The sequence below is a fragment of the Cervus canadensis genome, chromosome 6, assembly GCF_019320065.1.
Source record: "Cervus canadensis isolate Bull #8, Minnesota chromosome 6, ASM1932006v1, whole genome shotgun sequence".
NCBI lineage: Eukaryota > Metazoa > Chordata > Mammalia > Artiodactyla > Cervidae > Cervus > Cervus canadensis.
In genome coordinates, this window is record NC_057391.1 from 7,127,641 (window position 1) to 7,147,781 (window position 20,141).

The 20,141-nt window shown below is 41.1% G+C and overlaps 2 protein-coding genes across 3 annotated transcripts in view; one reads left to right on the forward strand and one right to left on the reverse strand.

Annotated features, from left to right (window-relative positions):
- IQGAP2 (IQ motif containing GTPase activating protein 2) overlaps positions 1-20,141 on the forward strand; it is a 299,140-nt gene that overhangs the window by 208,932 nt on the left and 70,067 nt on the right. For both annotated transcript variants that reach the window (XM_043470700.1, XM_043470701.1), the window contains 2 exons: positions 12,644-12,734; positions 17,755-17,922. In XM_043470700.1, the coding sequence (XP_043326635.1) occupies positions 12,644-12,734; positions 17,755-17,922 (259 nt within the window). The remainder of the gene's footprint in view (positions 1-12,643; positions 12,735-17,754; positions 17,923-20,141) is intronic.
- Positions 135-7,990, reverse strand: F2RL2 (coagulation factor II thrombin receptor like 2). Its single transcript, XM_043470702.1, has 2 exons — positions 7,737-7,990; positions 135-2,742 (listed from the first exon to the last, which is right to left on the reverse strand). The coding sequence occupies exons 1-2, from the start codon at positions 7,798-7,800 to the stop codon at positions 1,670-1,672; spliced, it is 1,137 nt and encodes a 378-aa protein (XP_043326637.1). The 5' UTR covers positions 7,801-7,990; the 3' UTR covers positions 135-1,669.

Sequence of the window (20,141 nt, forward strand, 5' to 3'; positions counted from 1 at the left end):
ATTTTTGCTTGCTTTAATGTTCACCTTAGTTTTACTCATGTAACCACACAGATACTGTAAATGTTCTTTGTGTGCATTTTTGTATTTTTTGTCGTCTAAGTCCAATGAAATAGGAAACTCTGCACACTCACAAATTGGCATTTAAAATGTCTTTTATTGTTTTGATGGGCACTACAAAGTGTACGGTCAACGCACATTCTTACAGATTTGAAAATTCATCTCACAATCCTTTATGCCCTTAACCACTAATAATCACCTTCTGTCTGATCTCCAAACTGAGGGAACGATTATCACAAAATATCATTTTCCCATAAAACCTATGTTTAAGGACAAAAAGAATGGAGCCATTATTTTAAACTTATAAATGACCTCTTGAATATATATTCTTGGCTTTCTTTTTCTTTTTTGAAGTGGCCAACCAGAAATAATATGCCCTTGTCGTATGGAATACCTTGCCTTCTCAGTATGAATTTAATTGGCTTTCATGCTGTTTAGGTGCCTTGAGATTTTATTGTTTCATTCATTCAGCCACCTGATGTGCAAAGCACGGAGCCTTGCCCCACAGACCCTGGGGCGACCTGGGGCCTCGCATTGTTGCTAGAAACTTAAAGAAGGGAGACGACAAGCCTCTTCTGTGCTGCACATGGTGCTAAGTAAGTGCTTATGGAACTAGCGTTTGTATGCAAGTGAGGTCTCTAAAGTTCCATAATAAAAATACAAAAAGAAGGTTTTTGATGGTTCCGATGAGGAAAATGAACTTCTGGTTAGAGAGTCAGGGAAGAGTGGCTCTTTGAGGACTTCGAGAGATGGAAAGAATTAAGGCAAACCTATTAGAAATAGCTTTCCAGTGAGGGGCAGGGGCAGAATGAGGAGACGTGTAGATTACAGCAGAGGGAGAAGCTCAGCCTTGCTTACATCCCATGCGTTTTTTGGTAGATAAAATTAGTGTCAGTCCTGAATGCTAATCTGAATCTTTATAATTTACTCCAAAGCAGTGAATGGTCAATGGAGGCTTCTGAACTGGGAGATTTGAGTGATATATTCAAACTGGCATTTGGGGAAGATTAATCATGGCGACTCACTCCAGTATTCTTGCCTGGGAAATTCCGTGGACAGAGGAGTGTGGGAGGCTACAGGTCATGAGGTCACGAAAGAGTCAGACATGACTTAGTGACTAAAGAACAGCAAATCTAGCAGTGGCCTGAGAAGTGGAGGACAGGCTGAGAGAGGAGGATGGTTAGAAGGCAGAGGTGGGCCTGGATGACAGATGTACTGAGAGATTCTGTACACACAGAGTCTGCTGGGGAGGCAGAAGGATTAAAAATGACGCCAGATACTAAAAACAGAGGTCTTAACCACCCCCGCTGCACCCTTACCCTCTGTTCCATCCTCAACCTTCAAGTCATCTAGAGTAGAAATCTCTTAGAAGTAGGGAAGGCAGATCTTTCAAGAGCTTGAAGTACCAGTCAGGCGGATGTGTCAGTTGCCGTAGAGTAGAGATATCTTTTCTCCTGCATTGACACTTTTTTTTAAAAAAAAGTTAAGGCATATGTAATGCTTTATTTTGAAGCATTGTGTTTTAAGAGCTCAAAAATGGAGCTGGAGAATAGAGCGCTATGCATATGTTACCTCAAGAATGTATCTTTTTACAAATAGCGTTCCTTGCTCTCTAAGATGATTTCACCATTGTAAGGTAAGCGGTGGAGTGATCTGTGATTTTCGACATGAGAAAATAAAGGAATGGGTCTAGGCAACTATTCAAGCTGCCGAGGCACAAAGCTATGAGATAGACAAAGTATAAGGCATCGGCGTCGCTGTAGTAGTAGTTCGCATGGTGAATTATAAGGATGATATTGCTTGGAGCAAAGCAAACGGTAAAAATCACAAGAGTGAAGAGACTCGCCTTAATGTACCACAGCCACCTACGATCTTTTGCATTAAGCGTCCAAATGATGGCTGTGTAGCAGTAGATAATGACCAGAAATGGAATTAAGAATCCAAAGAATGCCAGGCAGATGAAGTAGTAGAGCTGGAAGGACGACGAGGACTCACATGTATTGTGGACATCAAGGCAGGTGGTGATGTCTTGCTGGACAAGATAGTACTCCTGCTTCAGAATGAAAAATGGCAGCATGTATAAGAAAACCGTTGTCCACACCAGTCCGCATGTTAGCAAGGCATAGGTGCGCTTGGGCAGTCCCCGGTAGGTGAAGGGATGGACAATGGCTAGGTAGCGGTTGATGCTGATGCAGGCGAGGAGCAGAATGGAGCAGTACATGTTGCCATAGAAGATGACCGTGGTGGCCCGGCACACGACCTCACCAAATACCCAGTTGTTTCCATTGAGATGGTAAACTATTCTAAAGGGGAGTGTAACACAGAAGAGCAAGTCTGCAATGGCCAGGTTGGTGTAGAAGACGGTCATACGGATGGTTCTGGTCCTAAAGAAGAGCAGCCACAGGGTCACCGCATTGGCCGGCATGCCTACTGCAAACACCAGAATGTAGATGGCAGGTATCAACTTGGTACTTAAAGGGCTGCTCAGGTACCCCATGGTAGCATTATTCACATGGAGATTTGAATCAAGTTCTTCAGGGCACTTGATTTTTACAGTTTTGGTGGTACCTGTCCAGCCTTCTATGGCAGAAAGGGGGAACTTTTCAAAAGCATTTTGGGGAGCTCCACGGAAACTCTTAACAGGTAAGATTGACTTTGCCACAATGTCTGCATCATATTCCATGCCTGTAATTGAAAAGAACTATTAACATATGATTGATCACTGAGGGATATCTATTGTTCAGGAGACAATAAAACTAGATTTCTTATGCCACATAATTTCTGTAATGGTAGAATTTAGGATCCTTTTTATTTTAAACAGTCATTATAAATCAGGTAATCAACAGGAAAGCATTTAATGTATATCATATGCCCCAGCAGCATGTTAACCCATGCAGGAACCCAAACTAGATGACAACTCTTTGTATGTAAGGAATTATAATACTATAAGAGGAAACAAAAACAGCACTTTAAACCATTATAGGCTAATGTCATATTGATTATAAACTGTATAGGCATTCAGACAGTATTTAATAGATTTAGGTGTTGGAGCAAAATGTCAAGGAAAAGATGAACATGAACAAAGATGAAGCAAGATACATAAAGAGGTGCAATTTAATAGAAGAATAAGAATCTGGTAGGTGATGAATGGCCATGGGCATTGTGTAGGCTGATGTGGGATCTAGGAATATCAGATAAGTTGATCTAGCAAATGTTTATTGCATGTTTATATGCCAATGAAGCACAGTTTTACATCAATACCATTCCTGTCTTCAATTCTCACACTATTGGAGAAAATGGACAAAAACACATTCTTATGCAAATAAGGGACATCTGACAGGTGAAGCTGAAAGAGTAGGTTACAGCCAAATCTCTGAAGGGCCCCTAAACTGTCTTAAGAAATCACATGCCCATTCACAGATGCCGAGGTTGTATGCAGACAAAATTGTGGACAGAGGGATGACCACTGAGGTAGACAGCATAATGGCTCCCCGAAGATTCCATGCGCTAATGCCTGGAACCTGCAAGTATGTTACTTTCTGTGGCAAAAGGGACTTTTGTGGATGTGCTTCAGGATTTTGAGATGGAATGAGTACCCTGGATTGGCCAGTGGGCCAGATGGTAATCATAAGACTCCTTATAAAAGGGAGAAGCAAGAGGGCCAAAGTTGGAGATCCTGGAAAAGGCTCTGCTGCCAGCTTTGAAGGTTGGAGAAAGAGCCATGAGCCAAGGAATGCGTGTGCTTCGAGAGAGCGACTATAGCAAGAGGACAGGTCCTCTGTTGGAGCCTCCCTGCTGACACCTTGATTTCAGTACTTGTGACCTTCAGAAATACAATAAATCCCGTGTTTTAATTTAGTGGAAATTTGTTACAGTAGTAGTAGAAAACTAATATAACCATGATTTGACTTGTGTTCAAGGTCACTTTGATGACAGTGTAGAGAAAAGGCTAAGCGGATATGAAATGAGAGGCAAAGGGATCTGATTTTGAGGCTTTGTTGTTGTTCAGTCGCTAATCGTATCTGACTCTCTGCGACACCACGGACTGCAACACACCAGGCCCTTCTGTCCTTCACTGTCTCCCCGAGTTTGCTCTGATTCATGTCCGCTGAGTGAGTGATGCTGTCTAACCATCTCTCAATCCTCTGCCGCCCTCTTCTCCTGCCTTCAGTCCTGCCCAGCATCAGGGTCTTTTCCAGTGAGTCAGCTCTTTGTGTCGGGTGAGCAGAGGATTGGCGCTTCAGCTTCAGCATCAATTCCTCCAGTGAATGTCCAGGGTTGGTTTCTTTTAAGATTGAATGGTTTGATCTCCTTGCAGTCCAAGGGACTCTCAAGAGTCTTCTGCATACATGCATACCCAGTTGCTTCAGTCACGTCGGACTCTCTGTGTCCCTATAGACGGTAGCCCACCAGGCTTCTCTGTCCCTGGGATTCTCCAGGCAAGAATACTTGAGTAGGTTGGCATGCCCTCCTCCAGGGATCTTCCCAACCCAGGGCTCGAACCCACGTCTCTTATGTCTCCTGCATTGGCAGATGGGCTCTTTACCACTAGTGCCACCTGGGAAGCCCTGAGAGTCTCCTCCAGCACCAGAGTTCAAAAGCATCAGTTTCAAAAAAAAAAATAAATTAAAAAAAAAAAAGCATCAGTTTCTCAGCACTAAGCCTTCTTCGTGGTCCAACTCTCACATCTGTTCATGACTACTAGAAAAACCATAGCCTTGACTATAGGGACCTTTGCTGGCAAAGTGATGTCTTTGCTTTTTAATATGCTGTCTAGATTTGGAGGCTACTGTAATCGTTTCAGCTCAAGTTGGTGGGTTACAGGGCTGGAGTAACAGCAGTGGGGAGGTGAAGATGACACATGAGACTCGGTAATGAAGGCTCAAAGCGACTTAGCATCTGGAGATGGTGCAAGGGGAGCAGGAAGCAAAACTGACTGGGAGGTTTGTATTCTGGACAACATTGGAGGAGAGGCAAATGGAGCATGGTGCAAGGCAGGGGGGCTGAGGGTGCAACCCAGGGCGAAGCTAAGATCTCAGTTTTGAATATTCCTGAGTTTGAATTGCTGGTGCAATATTAGAATGAGAATGTGCCATGACAGGTTAGACTTAAATGTGGAATCCAAAATTTCAGGAGCCCACATGCAAAGTATGGGCCTTTTAGTCTGGGTAGCGACAGTACTTTGATTTTGTGCTTGAATGTACTATAGGGAGAGACATGAGAAGAAATAATCCAAAGGCAGCCTTGAGGGAGAATGCCAGATTTCAAGAGGGGAGGAGACAAAGGAAGGAAAATCAGAAGAGGAAATTGATGATTCAAGAAGTTGGAAATGAAGAAAAGAAAGAGTATTAAAGCAAATTATGTACTACAAATATTTGTCACTTAGATGGCACCTTAATACTAATAATCTTAATTCTTGAGAGAGCAGTTTTAAAAACAAAGTAAACCTTAACACTCAAACCTGCTTTTCATTATGTAATTTTCCATAAATTAATCCTTGACGTGTAGAGAAAGTAGATTTTCTCACATTTCTAATGTTACCTTAAGACGGGCTTTTATGCTGAATATAAACCTAATACTTAGAGCGATTTAAAATGCCTTACTCTGACAGTTACCTCTTTTCACATGAGCTCTGAATTCCTACATGTTGAATCCTGGAGGTTAGTTAGTGTTTAGCACCCTGTCTCTCCTTCAAAGCCGATTTCTCTTCCGGCTTTAATCCCTACCAGTTCACCCTCGAGTGAAATTGAAGTCTCCCTCATAACCTTGAGATCACAGAAACTGAATTCGGGGCGTAAGCAGAGGGTGTCCTTGTAAGGGAAGGAAGATCAAAGGGAAGGAAAATTGGGGAAGTGGCTTTCTTCGGTGCCTTTGTGTAGAGGTGAACTTAGGAGGCACGCTGAGTGCCACTCAAATCCTTCTGCTCACTTGGGCCTTTTGGAAAATTCTCGCATCTGACATCACCCGAAGAGAAGGGCCTTTTCAGGCAGGCACAGAGCTGGGAAATGCAGGCTGAAAACATGGTGTACGAGTTACATCCCTTCAAGATCTGGTAAGAGAGCCGTTGGAACCCCATGTTTGTCTGTTTTCGAGAATTCCAGTGATTGAGCAAGACAGCATGCCTGAAAACCTGCTGAACAGTGACTCTGTCAACAAGCCTCGATTCCATGTGCATGAGAATTCTGGCTCCGATCCAGCTCGAAGAAGTCTTTTACTCCTTCCAGCCTGGTTTTCCTTAAGAACGAATGCTTGTTAAATTATGTGTGCGTATTTTTTTTTCATGTATTTGAGTGTTTTATACAGGTTCATCTGACGTGATGTCCCTGAAATGTGTTTCAACCTGAGCAAAGGTTTTGGAGAGGGACTGAGCCACAAGGAGGAGACTTCAGCCACTAAACGGGGGAGGGGGGGAGTGGGGGGGTCTTCCTCCCCATTTCTCCCCAACCCATACTGATGAAAGCAAATTCACTCCCTTTCACTTTGCCTCCTTTTATTTTTTTTTTATAAAACTTTTAAACTGAAATATAGTTAGTATACAGTGTTGTGTTAGTCTCAGGTGTATAGCAAAGTGATTCAGTTTTATGCATATCAGATGTGTAATATATATATTATCTTTCCAATTCTTTTCCCTTGAGGTTATTATAAGATACTGAGTATAGTTGCTTGTGCTATACAACAGGTCCTTGTTGCTTGCTGTTTACCAGTTTTATATATAATGTACATATGTTCATCTCAAATCCTAATTTATCTCCCCTACCTCATGATCTCCTTACTTTGTCAGCCTTTAAATTCCCCCCTTTTCACGTCCAGCAAACCCCACCAGCACCTTGAAGGAACCACCCTTGCAAACTTCTTTGCTCTTCTGCTTGATTTTGGTTCATCCACTCCCAGAAGGAGCACTCACTCACCTCTAACTCGCACACGAGCAACTGCTCTCCACTGATTCTCTCAACCCTGTCCTCAGACCACCTCAGTGATTCCAGTTATCAGTGTCGGCAGCATTCCTTTATAGAGCCGTGGAGTTTTTTGGTATAACTTTTATCTTCCCTATTCACTGCCATTTACTCCCATCAGCTCTCTGGCTCCTAAAATGTTCGCCAGAGAATTGAACCCCGACAGTAAGGAGGTTGTGGATACCCCTGTCCCAGGTCGATTTAGAGCAAGCAGGAAGTTACAGGCTAACATTGTACTGAGTGAAACAGAAAACACATACTTCTTTTGGGAAATGCTAATTCATTAGCATCCGTGATTATTGAAAGCAGACCAACCACTCTGTCTTTCAGGGAATATTCTTGTTTTTCTCATTTGTGACTTACCAGGAACTATTAACGTGGGATTTTTTTAATCGCTTTTTAAAAATGTTATTCTTTGCGATATCAGGGGAAATGCTTAGAAAAACAAAAAACTTTTAAAGAAAATTGATTCTTGATTTAATTGTAGAGCTCTCCTGTCTTGACCGTGGAACAAATTTTTAAATACGAGCTGAGAACAGTCTTGGACAAGATAGGAATAGTGAACAAACTACATCTCTTCACGTCCATGAGTCCCCCTTTTAATAACTAAGATTCCACTCTGCCTTTGGGGGTGCAGTTTGTGTGAAATGTAGAAGAGATTAGATTCGGTTGACTCTTGGGACACAAAGTAGCAATCCCACCCAACAGCATAAGCAAAGAGCTTACCGCTTTGACAGGAAGCAGGGGACAGAAGCAGTGCTCCCACGGCTGCAAAGAGGATGGCTCTCATCCTGATGCCAGCCCGCTCTCAGTTGTGTGAGATCAGGGGTGGGCCTTCACCTGGGCTCCATGTGCCGGCACCCTGGTTCTCTCTGTGGGACGGGGTTCCTCTGTGCTGTGGAAGGAAGCTCGCCCGGGTCCTCTGCAAGGAAAGGGTGTGACAGCACTCTGCATGACTCAGGCTGAGCCTCCGAGCGTGTTCCTCATCCCTGGAGGAAGTCGTGTAACTCCTCCCACCGCTCACAGGCCGTTCTGGGCAGGAGCTATAGTTCCCACCCCGTGTATTTCTGTGCATGGAATGAACGCAGATAAGAGCAGTCCGTAACGGAGGGAAGCTGGAAGCAGATGCTTAGCAGCAGTTAAATTTAAATCTGTTCCTTATCTCATTTTTACCCACTTTAAAAATTAAGTTCCAGGGTGCCATTTCTACCTAGTAACTGAGCTGTCAGAAACAATCCTTTTCCTTTTCCTTTCAGCTATTTCAAATCTTTTTAGATTCATTATGTGATTGTAAACTAAATGAATCATGGAAAGCAAGCTTTTTTTTTTTTTGAAGACGTTAAAGTGGTTTTCAGCGCTTGATTACTTTGAAAATTTTGCTTCAGTGTCACATGGGTCTGAATTTGTCACCAGTGCTTGGCCAAAGCTTGGTTTCACTGTGTTTTGTTTTGCCATAGGTCATCATATTCTGAGCCATTCAGTAATTCTATAAGGTCAGATCACTAGGGATCCCCCCCAAAAAACACTATTTGATTAAACTAAAATCATAGCACAACATTAAGATGCAGAGGACTCCCTTTATCCAATGGGTATTGGTGAGCAGGTTTACAATAAACTTTTTTTTCTCAACTGTTGTAAAATATACATAACATAAAATTTGCCATCTTAACCATTAAGTGTGCAAGTCAGTAATGTTAAGCACACGCACATTGTTGTTTCACATATAAGCTTTTACGTGTAGTTATATTCTGGAGGATATAATTTAATATGTCATTAAAGAAACTGCATTATAACAAATTTTCCTATAGTTAACAACACTGAAACACTAATCTAGACAGCCCAACAGCTTGTTGACTATAAAAATGTAGCAAGAATCAGAAAATGCAAATTTCATGAGACTTAAGGATAAAGAATAAGGTGGGAGGAAGCTGATCTGGGTGAACTTTTCACATCTTATCACACCAGGAGCTTTACAACCAAAAGTGAGTGTTTTACGTATATTACCATGTGTGAAATAGATCGCCACACCAGGTTCAGTGCATAGACAGGGTGCTCAGGGCCAGTGCCTTGGGATGACCCTGAGGGATGGGATGGGGAGGGAGCTGGGAGGGGGGTTCAGGATGGGGGACACATGTACACCCATGGCTGATTCATGTCAATGTGTGGCAAAACCACTACAATATTATAAAGTAATTAGTCTCCAATTAAAATAAATTAATTAATGTTTTTTAAAGTCAGTGCTTAATGCTTCAGCCAAATAATACACAATTACCTGGTAACACAGTACAAACTGAGGTAGATTTTAAATTATTTACGATTTTCTAGGACACCTCTAAATTCAGGAATTTATTACTTGATTTTCAGATGGCCTACTTTCTGTTGACTTAATCCATCTGTAACTTGTATGTTGAACCTGGCTTTTTAGCTGGAAGGAGAGACTTGAACAGGCTTCCCTGATAGCTCATTCGTAAAAGAATCCACCTGCAGTGCAGGAGTCCCCAGTTCAATTCCTGGGTCAGGAAGATCCCCTGGAGGAGGGATAGGCTACCCACTAGTTTTCTTGGGTTTCCTTGGTGGTTCAGATGGTAAAGAATTCACCTGCAATGTGGGAGACCTGGGTTCGATCCCTGGGTTGGGAAGATCCCCTGGAGGAGGGCATGGCAACCCACTCCAGTGTTCTTGCCTGGAGAATTCCATGGACCGAGGAGCCTGGCGGACTGCAGTCCACGGGGTCGCAGAGAGTCAGATATGACTGAGTGACTAAACACAGCACAGCACAGAGCCTTGGCCGTCCTATGAATACCCTGTTTCCAGCCTTCCGGTGATCAGTTGAAAGGAAGACCTAACACTGGGAGGCTTCAGTTTTTACCCTTGGCTTTGCATTTAGCTCTAGCAGGCTGTCGCTGCAGTGGGTCATGATTTAAACTGTTGACTTAAATTATTTTGATTTGCAAAGTCTCTGTTGGGTTTAGCTTATAAAACCTTCAGCTTTGAAATGGGTTGTAACTTTCTTCTCATCTGAATAAAAGTTTGTATAGTGCATCTTCCACACTGGTGAGTTATAAAGAAATTTCGTAAATACCCTTCAGAAAAAAAAAAATCTGAGCAAGACAGAAAATGAACTTGTGTGGAGCTTAGTTTTTAGGCTGTATCTGGGGGAGTGGTTGGGTTCTCTTTGGCTTAGAAGCGGAGGAAAAATATTTCCTGTTCCCCTGTCCTTTCACCCTCTTCTAGTTCTCAGCTTCCCATCTTGCTTCCTGTTTGAACCTTCTACATCCATCCTCCCAAAAGATGGAAAATCTTATTAGCTGGTGGTTCCCACATGGCAGATCCAGCTAGAGGTGATTGTGGAAGCAGGAACCAAGCCTTCATCCATGGTCTTCTTTAATCTGGGGGTTACAGGATGAAATAGCAGATATTTCACCTCATTTTCACCATGTGTCATCTCTTAATAGGCTCTGAGGGAGTTAGAGTTGAAGCCTGCCGAAGATGCCGGTGCAGGTTATTTCTCCTTCCTGCCCCCCATCCTTCTTGAGTCCTAAATGATGGAGCTGGTTCTGCCTGGCTCCAATGAACCACCCTCTGTTTATCACAGTCTTTCTTTAGGCTATCGCACAAGTAGGCAGATATTCCCAGGTTTTTAAAATGAAATGTCTCAGAGAGGGAGCAGAATAATTTTGACTAGTGCTTTAGGAAACAGTGCCCCACTGTGAATAAAAAAAATGTGCATTGCACTGAGGAAACCAGAATTGAAAGAGACACGTGTACCCCAGTGTTCATCGTGGCACTGTTCACAATAGCCAGGACATGGAAACAACCTAGATGTCCGTCAGCAGACAACTGGATAAGAAAGCTGTGGTACATATACACAGAGGAATATTACTCAGTCATTAAAAAGAATATATTTGAAACAGTTCTAATGAGGTGGATGAAACTGGAGCCTATTATACAGAGTGAAGTAAGCCAGAAAGAAAAACACCAATACTGTATACTAGTGCATATATATGGAATTTAGAAAGATGGTAACAATAACCCTGTATGTGAGACAGCAAAAGAGACACAGATGCATTGAACAGTCTTTTGGACTCTGTGGGAGAGGGCGAGGGCGGGATGATACGGGAGAATGGCATTGAAACATGTAAATTATCATATGTGAAACAAATTGCCAGTCCAGGTTTGATGCATGATACAGGATGCTCAGGGCTGGTGCACTGGGATGACCCAGAGGGATGGGATGAGGAGGGAGGTGGGAGGGGGTTCAGGATGGGGAACTCATGTACACCCATGGCTGATTCAAGTCAATGTATGACAAAACCAATACAATGTTGTAAAGTAAAATAAATTAATTAATTACAAAAAAAAAAATGAAATGTCTCATCTTTTCTAAAATACTTAATTTCTACCAATAACAAAATTTACTTGTAATCTTAAACATGTTTATATGAAATGCAGTTGCTATCTGGAAGCCTTCTTTAATTACGTTGCATTCTGGCACTGCCTTTGGTGTAAAATCAGAATCATCCCTTAAAGTAAAAATGAGTAAAGGTAACTCAATACCTTTCTACTGCTGCTTCCCCTTCCTTTCTGAAGCTATCCTTAACGACTTGGTCTTTTCTCCCCCTGCATCTCAACACTGATAGAAATTCATCTCTTCTTGGCTATTTCTAAACTATCTATAGTTAATATTGCTCTGATCACATTGTATTATAGTTTCTTATTTTTTCATTATGGTTGGTTACAGAATATTAAATGTAGTTTCCTGTGCTATACAGTAGGGCCTTGCTGTTGATCCAGTAATTATAATTTTTGATGCACCTGCCTCTTCTGCTAAACCATTAGCTCCTTGAGGGTCATCACCATGTTTCTATTCGGATACGTTTGTTCTTATTTTTGTCCCTGTGTCTGATAAAATCCACGTATCATTTTTTCCCACAAATTGAAAGTGTTCTGTGGCCCCCTGAGCCACCTTGGGCGCCGTAGTTACTGAGTGATTGGGGGAGAGGATATTTGATTGACCGGGGTAGTCAGAGAAGCCTTTTTTGGAAGAGGTAGCATTTAAATTAAGGCCTGAATGCAAAGAAAAAACCAACAGCCACACACCTGGGGTAGAACGGTGGGATCTGAAGGAGCCTGGTGTGAGGGTCCGGAACAGTGAGTAGCCAAGAGGGAGATAAAACCAGAGGGATAAGCAGGACTGGATCCTTAGATGCCCACAGTCCATGGGAAGGGAGTGTCGTTTCCTTCAAACTGCTGGAGAGAACCTCTGAAGGAGTTCGCAGAGGAATGATGTGATGAGATGTCCTTTTTGGGAGGGGTCATCTGGTTCTCTGTAGAGGGCCACTGGGGTTGAAGCCGACATGGAAACAACAGAAGCAAACAGGAGATCGACGCATCTGGCGAGTGAGAGATGATGGAGGGGCGGACTGGACTAAAGGGGCGCTTGTGCAGAGGGGAAACGTGGCCCCGTTTGGCGTCTGTTTCATCAATTGCTCATACAGTGTGTGGCCATGCTGGGTTGCTGCTAAAAAAGAGTTTGTGGAAATTTTAATATAGTGGCTCCTAAAAAACCATTATTAATTCTGTTTCATCATCATTCATTGTTTTTTTCTTTTATTCTGTGACCACATTCTCAGGACCCTCAAAGTGCTTCTAAAATTCTTTGGCTGGATGAGATACAGCATGCTGTCAACGAGGCCAACAAGGACATAAACAGCGCAAAGCAGTGTAAGCCCTCGCCGCCGCCTGCTGCTGCAGCTTCGTGCTTGCTTCTGGCTATCCCCCTGAACTTCTGTTTGAATTCCTAACTTTTAAAAAGTGTGCCATTTTTAATTTCCGAAAAGATACGAACGCTCACCTATTTTAATTCTTGAGTTCGTATTTATACAAAAATAAGATTGGTCGGTTGCACTGGTTTTTGCAGTTAAGTACTATTTCCAGCAGAATATGAAGTTGTAGCTGAACCAAGTCCAGAAAGCAAAAAATAATTTCTCAACTCTTAAGTTTATAGTATGATCAAGTCCTTTTTTACCTTAACCCTTAGAAAGCTAGACCATCCTGCTTTTAATAAATGCCTGTCCTCCCTTCCATACCTTCCATTGTAATAGCATTTTTCAAGGAAACAGAACTATATATATTTTTCCTATGGAAAAAAAAACTACATATGTAGCCATGTAGTTTCTCTGGAAAGCAAGTATCTAGTACTGTCTAACTATCTCTACATGCATATATATAGAAAAATAGAGATTTCACTTAAGAAATAGGCTCATGTAATTGAGCTGTAAATAGGCTGGAAAGTCCAAAATCTGTCAGGCAGTCTGGCAGAGGTCAGGGGACAGCACAATCACCAAAGACAAGTGGCTGTGGTTAGTATAATATTAATAGATAGCAATCAAAGCAATAATTAGAAAACTCTGACACAGAGACCTATGGAATTTGCTAACTGATTGTGGCATTCCTAGAAGCGAAATAGACTAAATTCTTACTTGATTTGTACAAGTGGAAGAAGAGTTCTAGGTCAGGTGAGTGGAAGTATAACTTGCATCATAAACAGAAAGTCATGGACCCTCCATCAGTTCCCGGACTTGACCCATTTACAGACCCAGAAACCCTTGAAAGAAGGAGGGACTGGGTTCCCTTGGGGAAGGACCCTGGTACATTACCAACATGTTATACCCTACTGTGGTGACTGTGCTGGGGGAAAGGACACAGTCAGGCGTCTCAGAGATTACTGGACTCTGGCTCTGAGCTGACCCTAATTCCAGAAGACCTGAAACTTCGCTGTGTCCGCCAGTTGGGGAGGCTTATGGAGGTCAGATGGTCAGTGCAGTGTTGCCCGGGTTCATCTCACAGTGGGTTTAGTGGGTGCTGAAACCCACCCGAGGGTTATTTCCCCAAGTCCAAAATGCATAATTGAAATAGACATACTTAGCAATTACCAGACCCCCCACTTTGGCTCCCAAATAATAGTTTGTGGTTTTTTTAAGCATCTATTTTCTTAGAGGATAATAAGAAAACTCACATGGTGATCGGGGTGATATGCTAACACTCTCCATGTATAAATAACCTATGTAAATTAAAATAAGATTCCTAAAATTGTAGTTCATTAACCTATCCATTCATGACATAATTAGAATCTATCCTATTGTATCAGAGCATAGAATGCTTTTGAGATGCCTAGTCTTGCTCCAGAAGCCTTGCTTTGAAACGTCTCAGGCATTTGTGAGGAACATCTGGTTTTTATTTCCTTAGCCTGAAAAATATGTGTATTTCTCCAACTTGAACTCTTACATCCTTAGGATCTTTGAAGTCTCCCCGTTCAAACATTCTAATCCTTAAGAAAAAATTAAGCTGTGTACATAGAGATTTAAATTTATATATTAAACTGAAGGCATCCAAAGTTTGAAAAAAAAACACTTTTAAGAAATTATATTGTCATAAAGGCACTCAAATAGACTAAAAAGGTTATACTTTTTCTCCTAGCGATCAAACTAGTTTAGAAATTATTTTATTCATTTTTTTTTATGTTGTTCTTATACTCGGCTTGCAAATATTAAGTCGATCCTCTTGAGACTCACAGTTCTGTTTACTATGAATGTAAGAGATTTTTCTCAAATGTGTGAGATTTGTGTGCCCCACACTTGCACATTTAAAATCCTTTCTTCTACTTCCATCCTGTTCCTTAAAAGAGTTGATATAGTGTCTTCTATGATTTATAACAACAAAAAGATGTTCTAAAGATAAAACTGCCTATATTCTTACACTGAGATGAGAATTTTCCAGTGTTTTCAACAAGGAATTTAATCTTACTTTTAAAAGCATTCTTCATCCTTTGTATGAAGACTTGAAAACAAATTCTGGTCACATGTTGCGATTATCAGACCCACTCCCAGATAATTTGTTGGCCCATATGTTTGACCACAGGCAAGATTTGAAAGGGCACAGTAACTCAAGTCTCCTTGCTTCTGGCCCGCTGTCCGTTTTCACTGGAGCATCTTGCTTTCTTCGAGTAGATTTGTCTGTACTTTTCACTCCTTCAAGCAATTTCATTCAGCCGTTATCCATGATTGTACCCTACGGAGTCTTTCTAGACTTTTCCCCCATGGTGCTCTTTACCATGAAATTTCAGTACCACTAATATATACCTGGCTTATGTGCCGCATGTAGATATGTGCCTTTACATATAAAGTTTTGTTCTGTTTTACTTTCTCTTCCTAAGAACCAATTTTTACCCTACTGGGGCTTATATCACCAATTTTGAGAATGCATGCCTTAGAGAAGCCCTTCTGACATGTGGATTAAGACATAAATGTATTTTTGGATCTTAGATTTGGAGGAGGTTTCTTCATTTGTTCCATAGCAGAAACGTACCTGACTTTCTGGATATCACCATTTATGTGTCATTCTCAGCTGTCTGCACCTTAATTGCGACCCATAGCTTAAGGAAAAAGCTATCAAAATAGATGTCTCAAAGCCTGAGCACAGAACTGATCAAAAATCAACTCAGTGGAGACCTGGTGGACAGCTGCTTTGAATCTGTTTATTCTTATCTTAGGCATCAGTTCAGTTCAGTTCAGTTGCTCAGTCGTGTCTGACTCTTTGCGACCCCATGAATTGGAGCATGCCAGGCCTCCCTGTTCATCACCAACTCCCGGAGTTTACTCAGACTCATGTCCATCGAGTCGGTGATGCCATCCAGCCATCTCATCCTCTGTCGTCCCCTTCTCCTCCTGCCCCCAATCCCTCCCAGCATCAGGGTCTTTTCCAGTGAGTCAACTCTTCTCATGAGGTGGCCAAAGTACTGGAGTTTCAGCTTCAGCATCAGTCCTTCCAATGAACACCCAGGACTGATCTCCTTTAGGGTGGACTGGTTGAATCTCCTTGCAGTCCAAGGAACTCTCAAGAGTCTTCTCCAACACCACAGTTCAAAAGCATCAATTCTTCGGCGCTCAGCTTTCTTCACAGTCCAACTCTCACATAAGGCTTACCTATTGGTTATGTCTCTACCCAACTCAGAAGCTATGATTTACCAAGAAGTTGGGTGCTTTGACTGCCCTGTGCAGGCATTCAGACAGGAACGAGAAGTGAAAACTGACAGTGGTGTTAGAGGAAAACTAAGAAGAGGAGGAGTTTGGGACCATTCATTGCAGGAGCAAAGTAGCCCAACACCTCCATAGTCTTTGAAAATGTCACATTATCGCACAATATAATTTTGATGCCATAAAGAATTCTTCTGGCAGCTGTCAGCAAACATTAAGCACCAAAAAGGTACCAGGTACTGTGGGTAAAATGATGAGTGGGTCCGAGCAGGACTGTTTTATTAGATTTTTCCCCAGGGTTTTAGTTTTCATGGAGCAGGATTCTGTTAAGATGAAGGTTGGTACCTAAAGGAGTCAGCTTCAGTCATCTAGAAGATTAACCCATGGACCCACTGCTTGTACATCAATACATATACTTGAAAGAACTGTATGCCTTCATAATAACCCATCTTTTAAGGCAAATAACATTTCACTGGGTTTGATAAAGCTTTTCGACATAATTCATGTGAGGATCCTTTGTCATTTCCTTGTTCTTTCCTCTTCTCTGAGACCACAGACTTCTCAAACACCAGGACTGCCTTTTTCTCCTCCTCAGCTTTCCTGGAGAAGAGGAAAGGGGGCCGCTTCCCCATCCCCCTTACCTTCTGTATCTGAAAGGACCCACCACTCTAGCTTTTGTTCAGCAACAACTCGAGTTGGCCACTGAAAGTCTTTACCCTCCACGTGCTCCTCCAGATTGCATGATTGGACTCTTAGGTGTCAAAATTCAGACTGTTTTTCCTGCCACATCAGCCTTCACAGTTCTATGCACATCTGAATGTAATTTGATGACAGCAATATACCATTTAGCATTTTATGGCAGAGTTTGACATGTCTGTTTAAAAAGAAAGGAAAAAATATCTTTCTCCTCTCTCTTCATCAAGATGTTTTTTTTATCTATAAAGTATTTTAACCTGGTTTCTTCCATTTTTTTGTTCTACCTTTCTAACCCAGTACATTTACAGGTTGTGAAGATAGTAGGTCCATTGGGGTGTGAGGGTGGGGGGCGGGCAGAATATCCTTACCTAAACTAGATGGTAAAGAATTCACCATGTTATCTTTCTTTAGGCAACCAAGAGTTGAATGTGGTTTTATTTGTGGGGAGACGCAGACATTTGAAATGGGATCGCGTGCTTTCTAGGTCTAAATTGGTTCCAGAATTAAGTTTCTGGACCCCACTGCACGTATCCACCAGCTCTGCCCGTTGCCTTTCTAGAACAGTCATTCAGGTTGCTAAGGACAATCTTGAAAGTATACTTGCGCTGTACCAGAGAATGTCAGGATTTCTGTGGCTTAGATACCGTTTCACTTATTCTAGTATAAATACATGATTTCATAAAGCTTATTCTCAAATACTGATTAATGACCCGCATAAGGGCTGCATATCTACTGTCAACATATGTCCACCCTATTTCACAGATCACCACAGTGGACAGAACCTAGTGCCTTGAGATCATACAGGAGTAATGAGAAAATACTGCCCCTGTGGATTTTATTCCTCTTACAACCTGAACAGTTGATGACTATCTCGAATGTATGCAGTTTATTCTCTCAAAGGATAAACAGGTTTCATACCAATGCATTCCTAAAAGGTTGACTTATATGTTTGCATGCCTCTAGGGTGAGTAGAAGATAATTATTAACAGAAACATTTCTTTTTCATTACCCAGGGGTTACACTGGTCGTCGATGTTAATCAGTTTTTGGAGAAGGAGAAGCAAAGTGATATTTTGTCTGTTTTGAAGCCTGCCGTTGGTAATACAAATGATGTAATCCCTGAATGTGCTGACAGGTACCATGATGCCCTGGCAAAAGCAAAAGAGCAAAAATCTAGAAGTGGTAAGCTTCTTCATTGTTTAACACAAATTAAATAGCACTTTGAATGTGGTGACTTCTGTGGTATTGTGTTATCTTAGTTTTGAGATAAATAATCGCTTTCAAATGAGTGTTTCTGAATGTTTGTCATCTCTGGTAAAGGAAATTTTTTAGTGTTTCTTTTCCTTTTTTGTCTTTTGGAAATCTGTGATTAACCTGGTGGCTGTGGTGGGTGCCATATACTCGAGAAAATGTAGTATTAAAAGGAGATTTTGCTTCCTATCAGTTTTGCCATTGAGCCATCCTTCTAGTGGTACAAACTGATTTTTACACTAATGTATCTCTCCATCCTTTTTGAAACACAGGATACATTATTGTACATCTATTAATGTACATTAATACATTATTAAGTAGAGAGTAATCTTGAAAGTATAAAATGAAATGCAGCAAATTGGTCTCTGTTAACCTTGGCATATACTTAAGCCTATTCAATCCATGAAATGTTATCTCTGGAAAGTGTTTTAGATAATGAGTTTCGGACTCATTTTTCAGATTTAGAAAATCACATTGATGGTATTTTGGACAGAAAGAGAAAGTGACAAACCCAATGAGATTAATTTTTGGCAGAGATAGCCCATCATCTCTTTAGTGTGACAGATTTTTGTTGAGCACTTGCTGTGTCCTGCTGTCAAGGATTAAGGTATCTCCTGACTCAGGCTGACGTTTATTTGTGCCACATGTACATAGTACTTTTCATCTTTAGAAAGTTGCTTTGACAATATATAGCCTTAGAAGTGGAACTTAAGGGAAAAAAACAAAACTTTTTTTAATTCACTGGAAGTCTGTCCAGAACTACCGTATGTACTTATAATTAGCCTGATGTATTTCTCACTTGGGAATTCTACCCTCTGATGCAGAACAGTTTCTGATAGTGAAATGGGGACAGGGCTGCTGGCCATTCAGTCTTACTTGGTGTCTGATCACCCTTGAGCCCCTCTCTGTTCCCTTCACATCTCTTCATCAGTTCCTGTAGTGCCCCCACCTCATCCTTTGTGAGGAAAGACTTGCACAACTGTATTTATGCAAGGGATGATTTTCTTAGAGATGACCCATCATAATTTCAAATCCTTAGCCCACAGTTAGGTTTATCTACTCTTCCGTAAACTTGCCTACTCCTTTTCCCAACTGCCATGTTCTGATCAGCAGAGGGAAAAAAATGTCCCCAGATAGCCAATTTAGAAACCTAGGCGATACCTTAGATTCACTTTTTTCTGGAGAAAAAGAAGAGAGTTGGGACTTTTTTAGAGATTATACTGAAGCCATAGATGGATTTGAGGCATATGGCATCTTAATACTAAGTCTTTGGATCCATGTACCATGGTACGTCTTTGCTTTTAATTAGGTCTTTAATTCTTTGAACAGTGTTTGTATTATTCAGTGTATAGGGCTTGCATTACTTTACTTGAATTTATTCCTACCATATTTTATTATTCTTGATGTCATTGTAAATATTTTCTTAATTTCATTTTGGGGTTGTTTGTTGCTAACATGTAGAAATACAATTAATTTTTTTATTGAGATATAATTCACATACCATAAAATTTACTCTTTTAAAGTGTGCAATTCAGAAGTTTTTATTGTACTCCCAAACTTTTATAGCTAACACCACTAGTTAATTCCAGAATATTTTTCTTATAATAAATGGAGCCCATTACCCATTAGCCATTGCTCTCCACCCCCAACTCTCAGCCCCAGACAATCACTAGTATACTTTCTGTCTCTCTAATTTTTCCTATTCTGGACATTTCTTATAAACGAAGTCATACTGTGTCAGACTTCATGTAGCATGATGTCTTCAAAGTTCATTCATGTTGTAGCATGTATCAGTTCATTTCTTTTATGGCTGATAATGTTCTGTTGTATAAATATGCCACATTTTGTTTATTCATTCATCAGTGGATAGAATTTGGACTTTTTTCTCCAGTTTTGGCTAGCCTAAGTAATGCTTATGTGAACATTTGTATACAAGCTTTTACGTGGACGTATTTTCATAAGATTTATTTTTGATGTTGATCTTGTATCCTGCAACCTTTATTCTAATACCGTTTTAGGTTCCTTAGTCTGCCAACTGTTTTTATAAATAAAGTTTTATTGTAATCCAGCCACACTCATTAATTAGTATTTTACTGTCTCTGGCTGCTTTCATGATATAGTAAGAGTCAAGTAGTTGTATGAGAGACCTG

Excerpts from the sequence above, each read along its gene's own strand:
- F2RL2 (XM_043470702.1), bottom strand. The coding sequence starts at position 7,800 with ATGAGAGCCATCCTCTTTGCAGCCGTGGGAGCACTGCTTCTGTCCCCT. Across the intron at positions 2,743-7,736 it reads CCCTGCTTCCTGTCAAAGCG|GCATGGAATATGATGCAGAC; the intron begins GTAAGCTCTTTG and ends TTTCAATTACAG.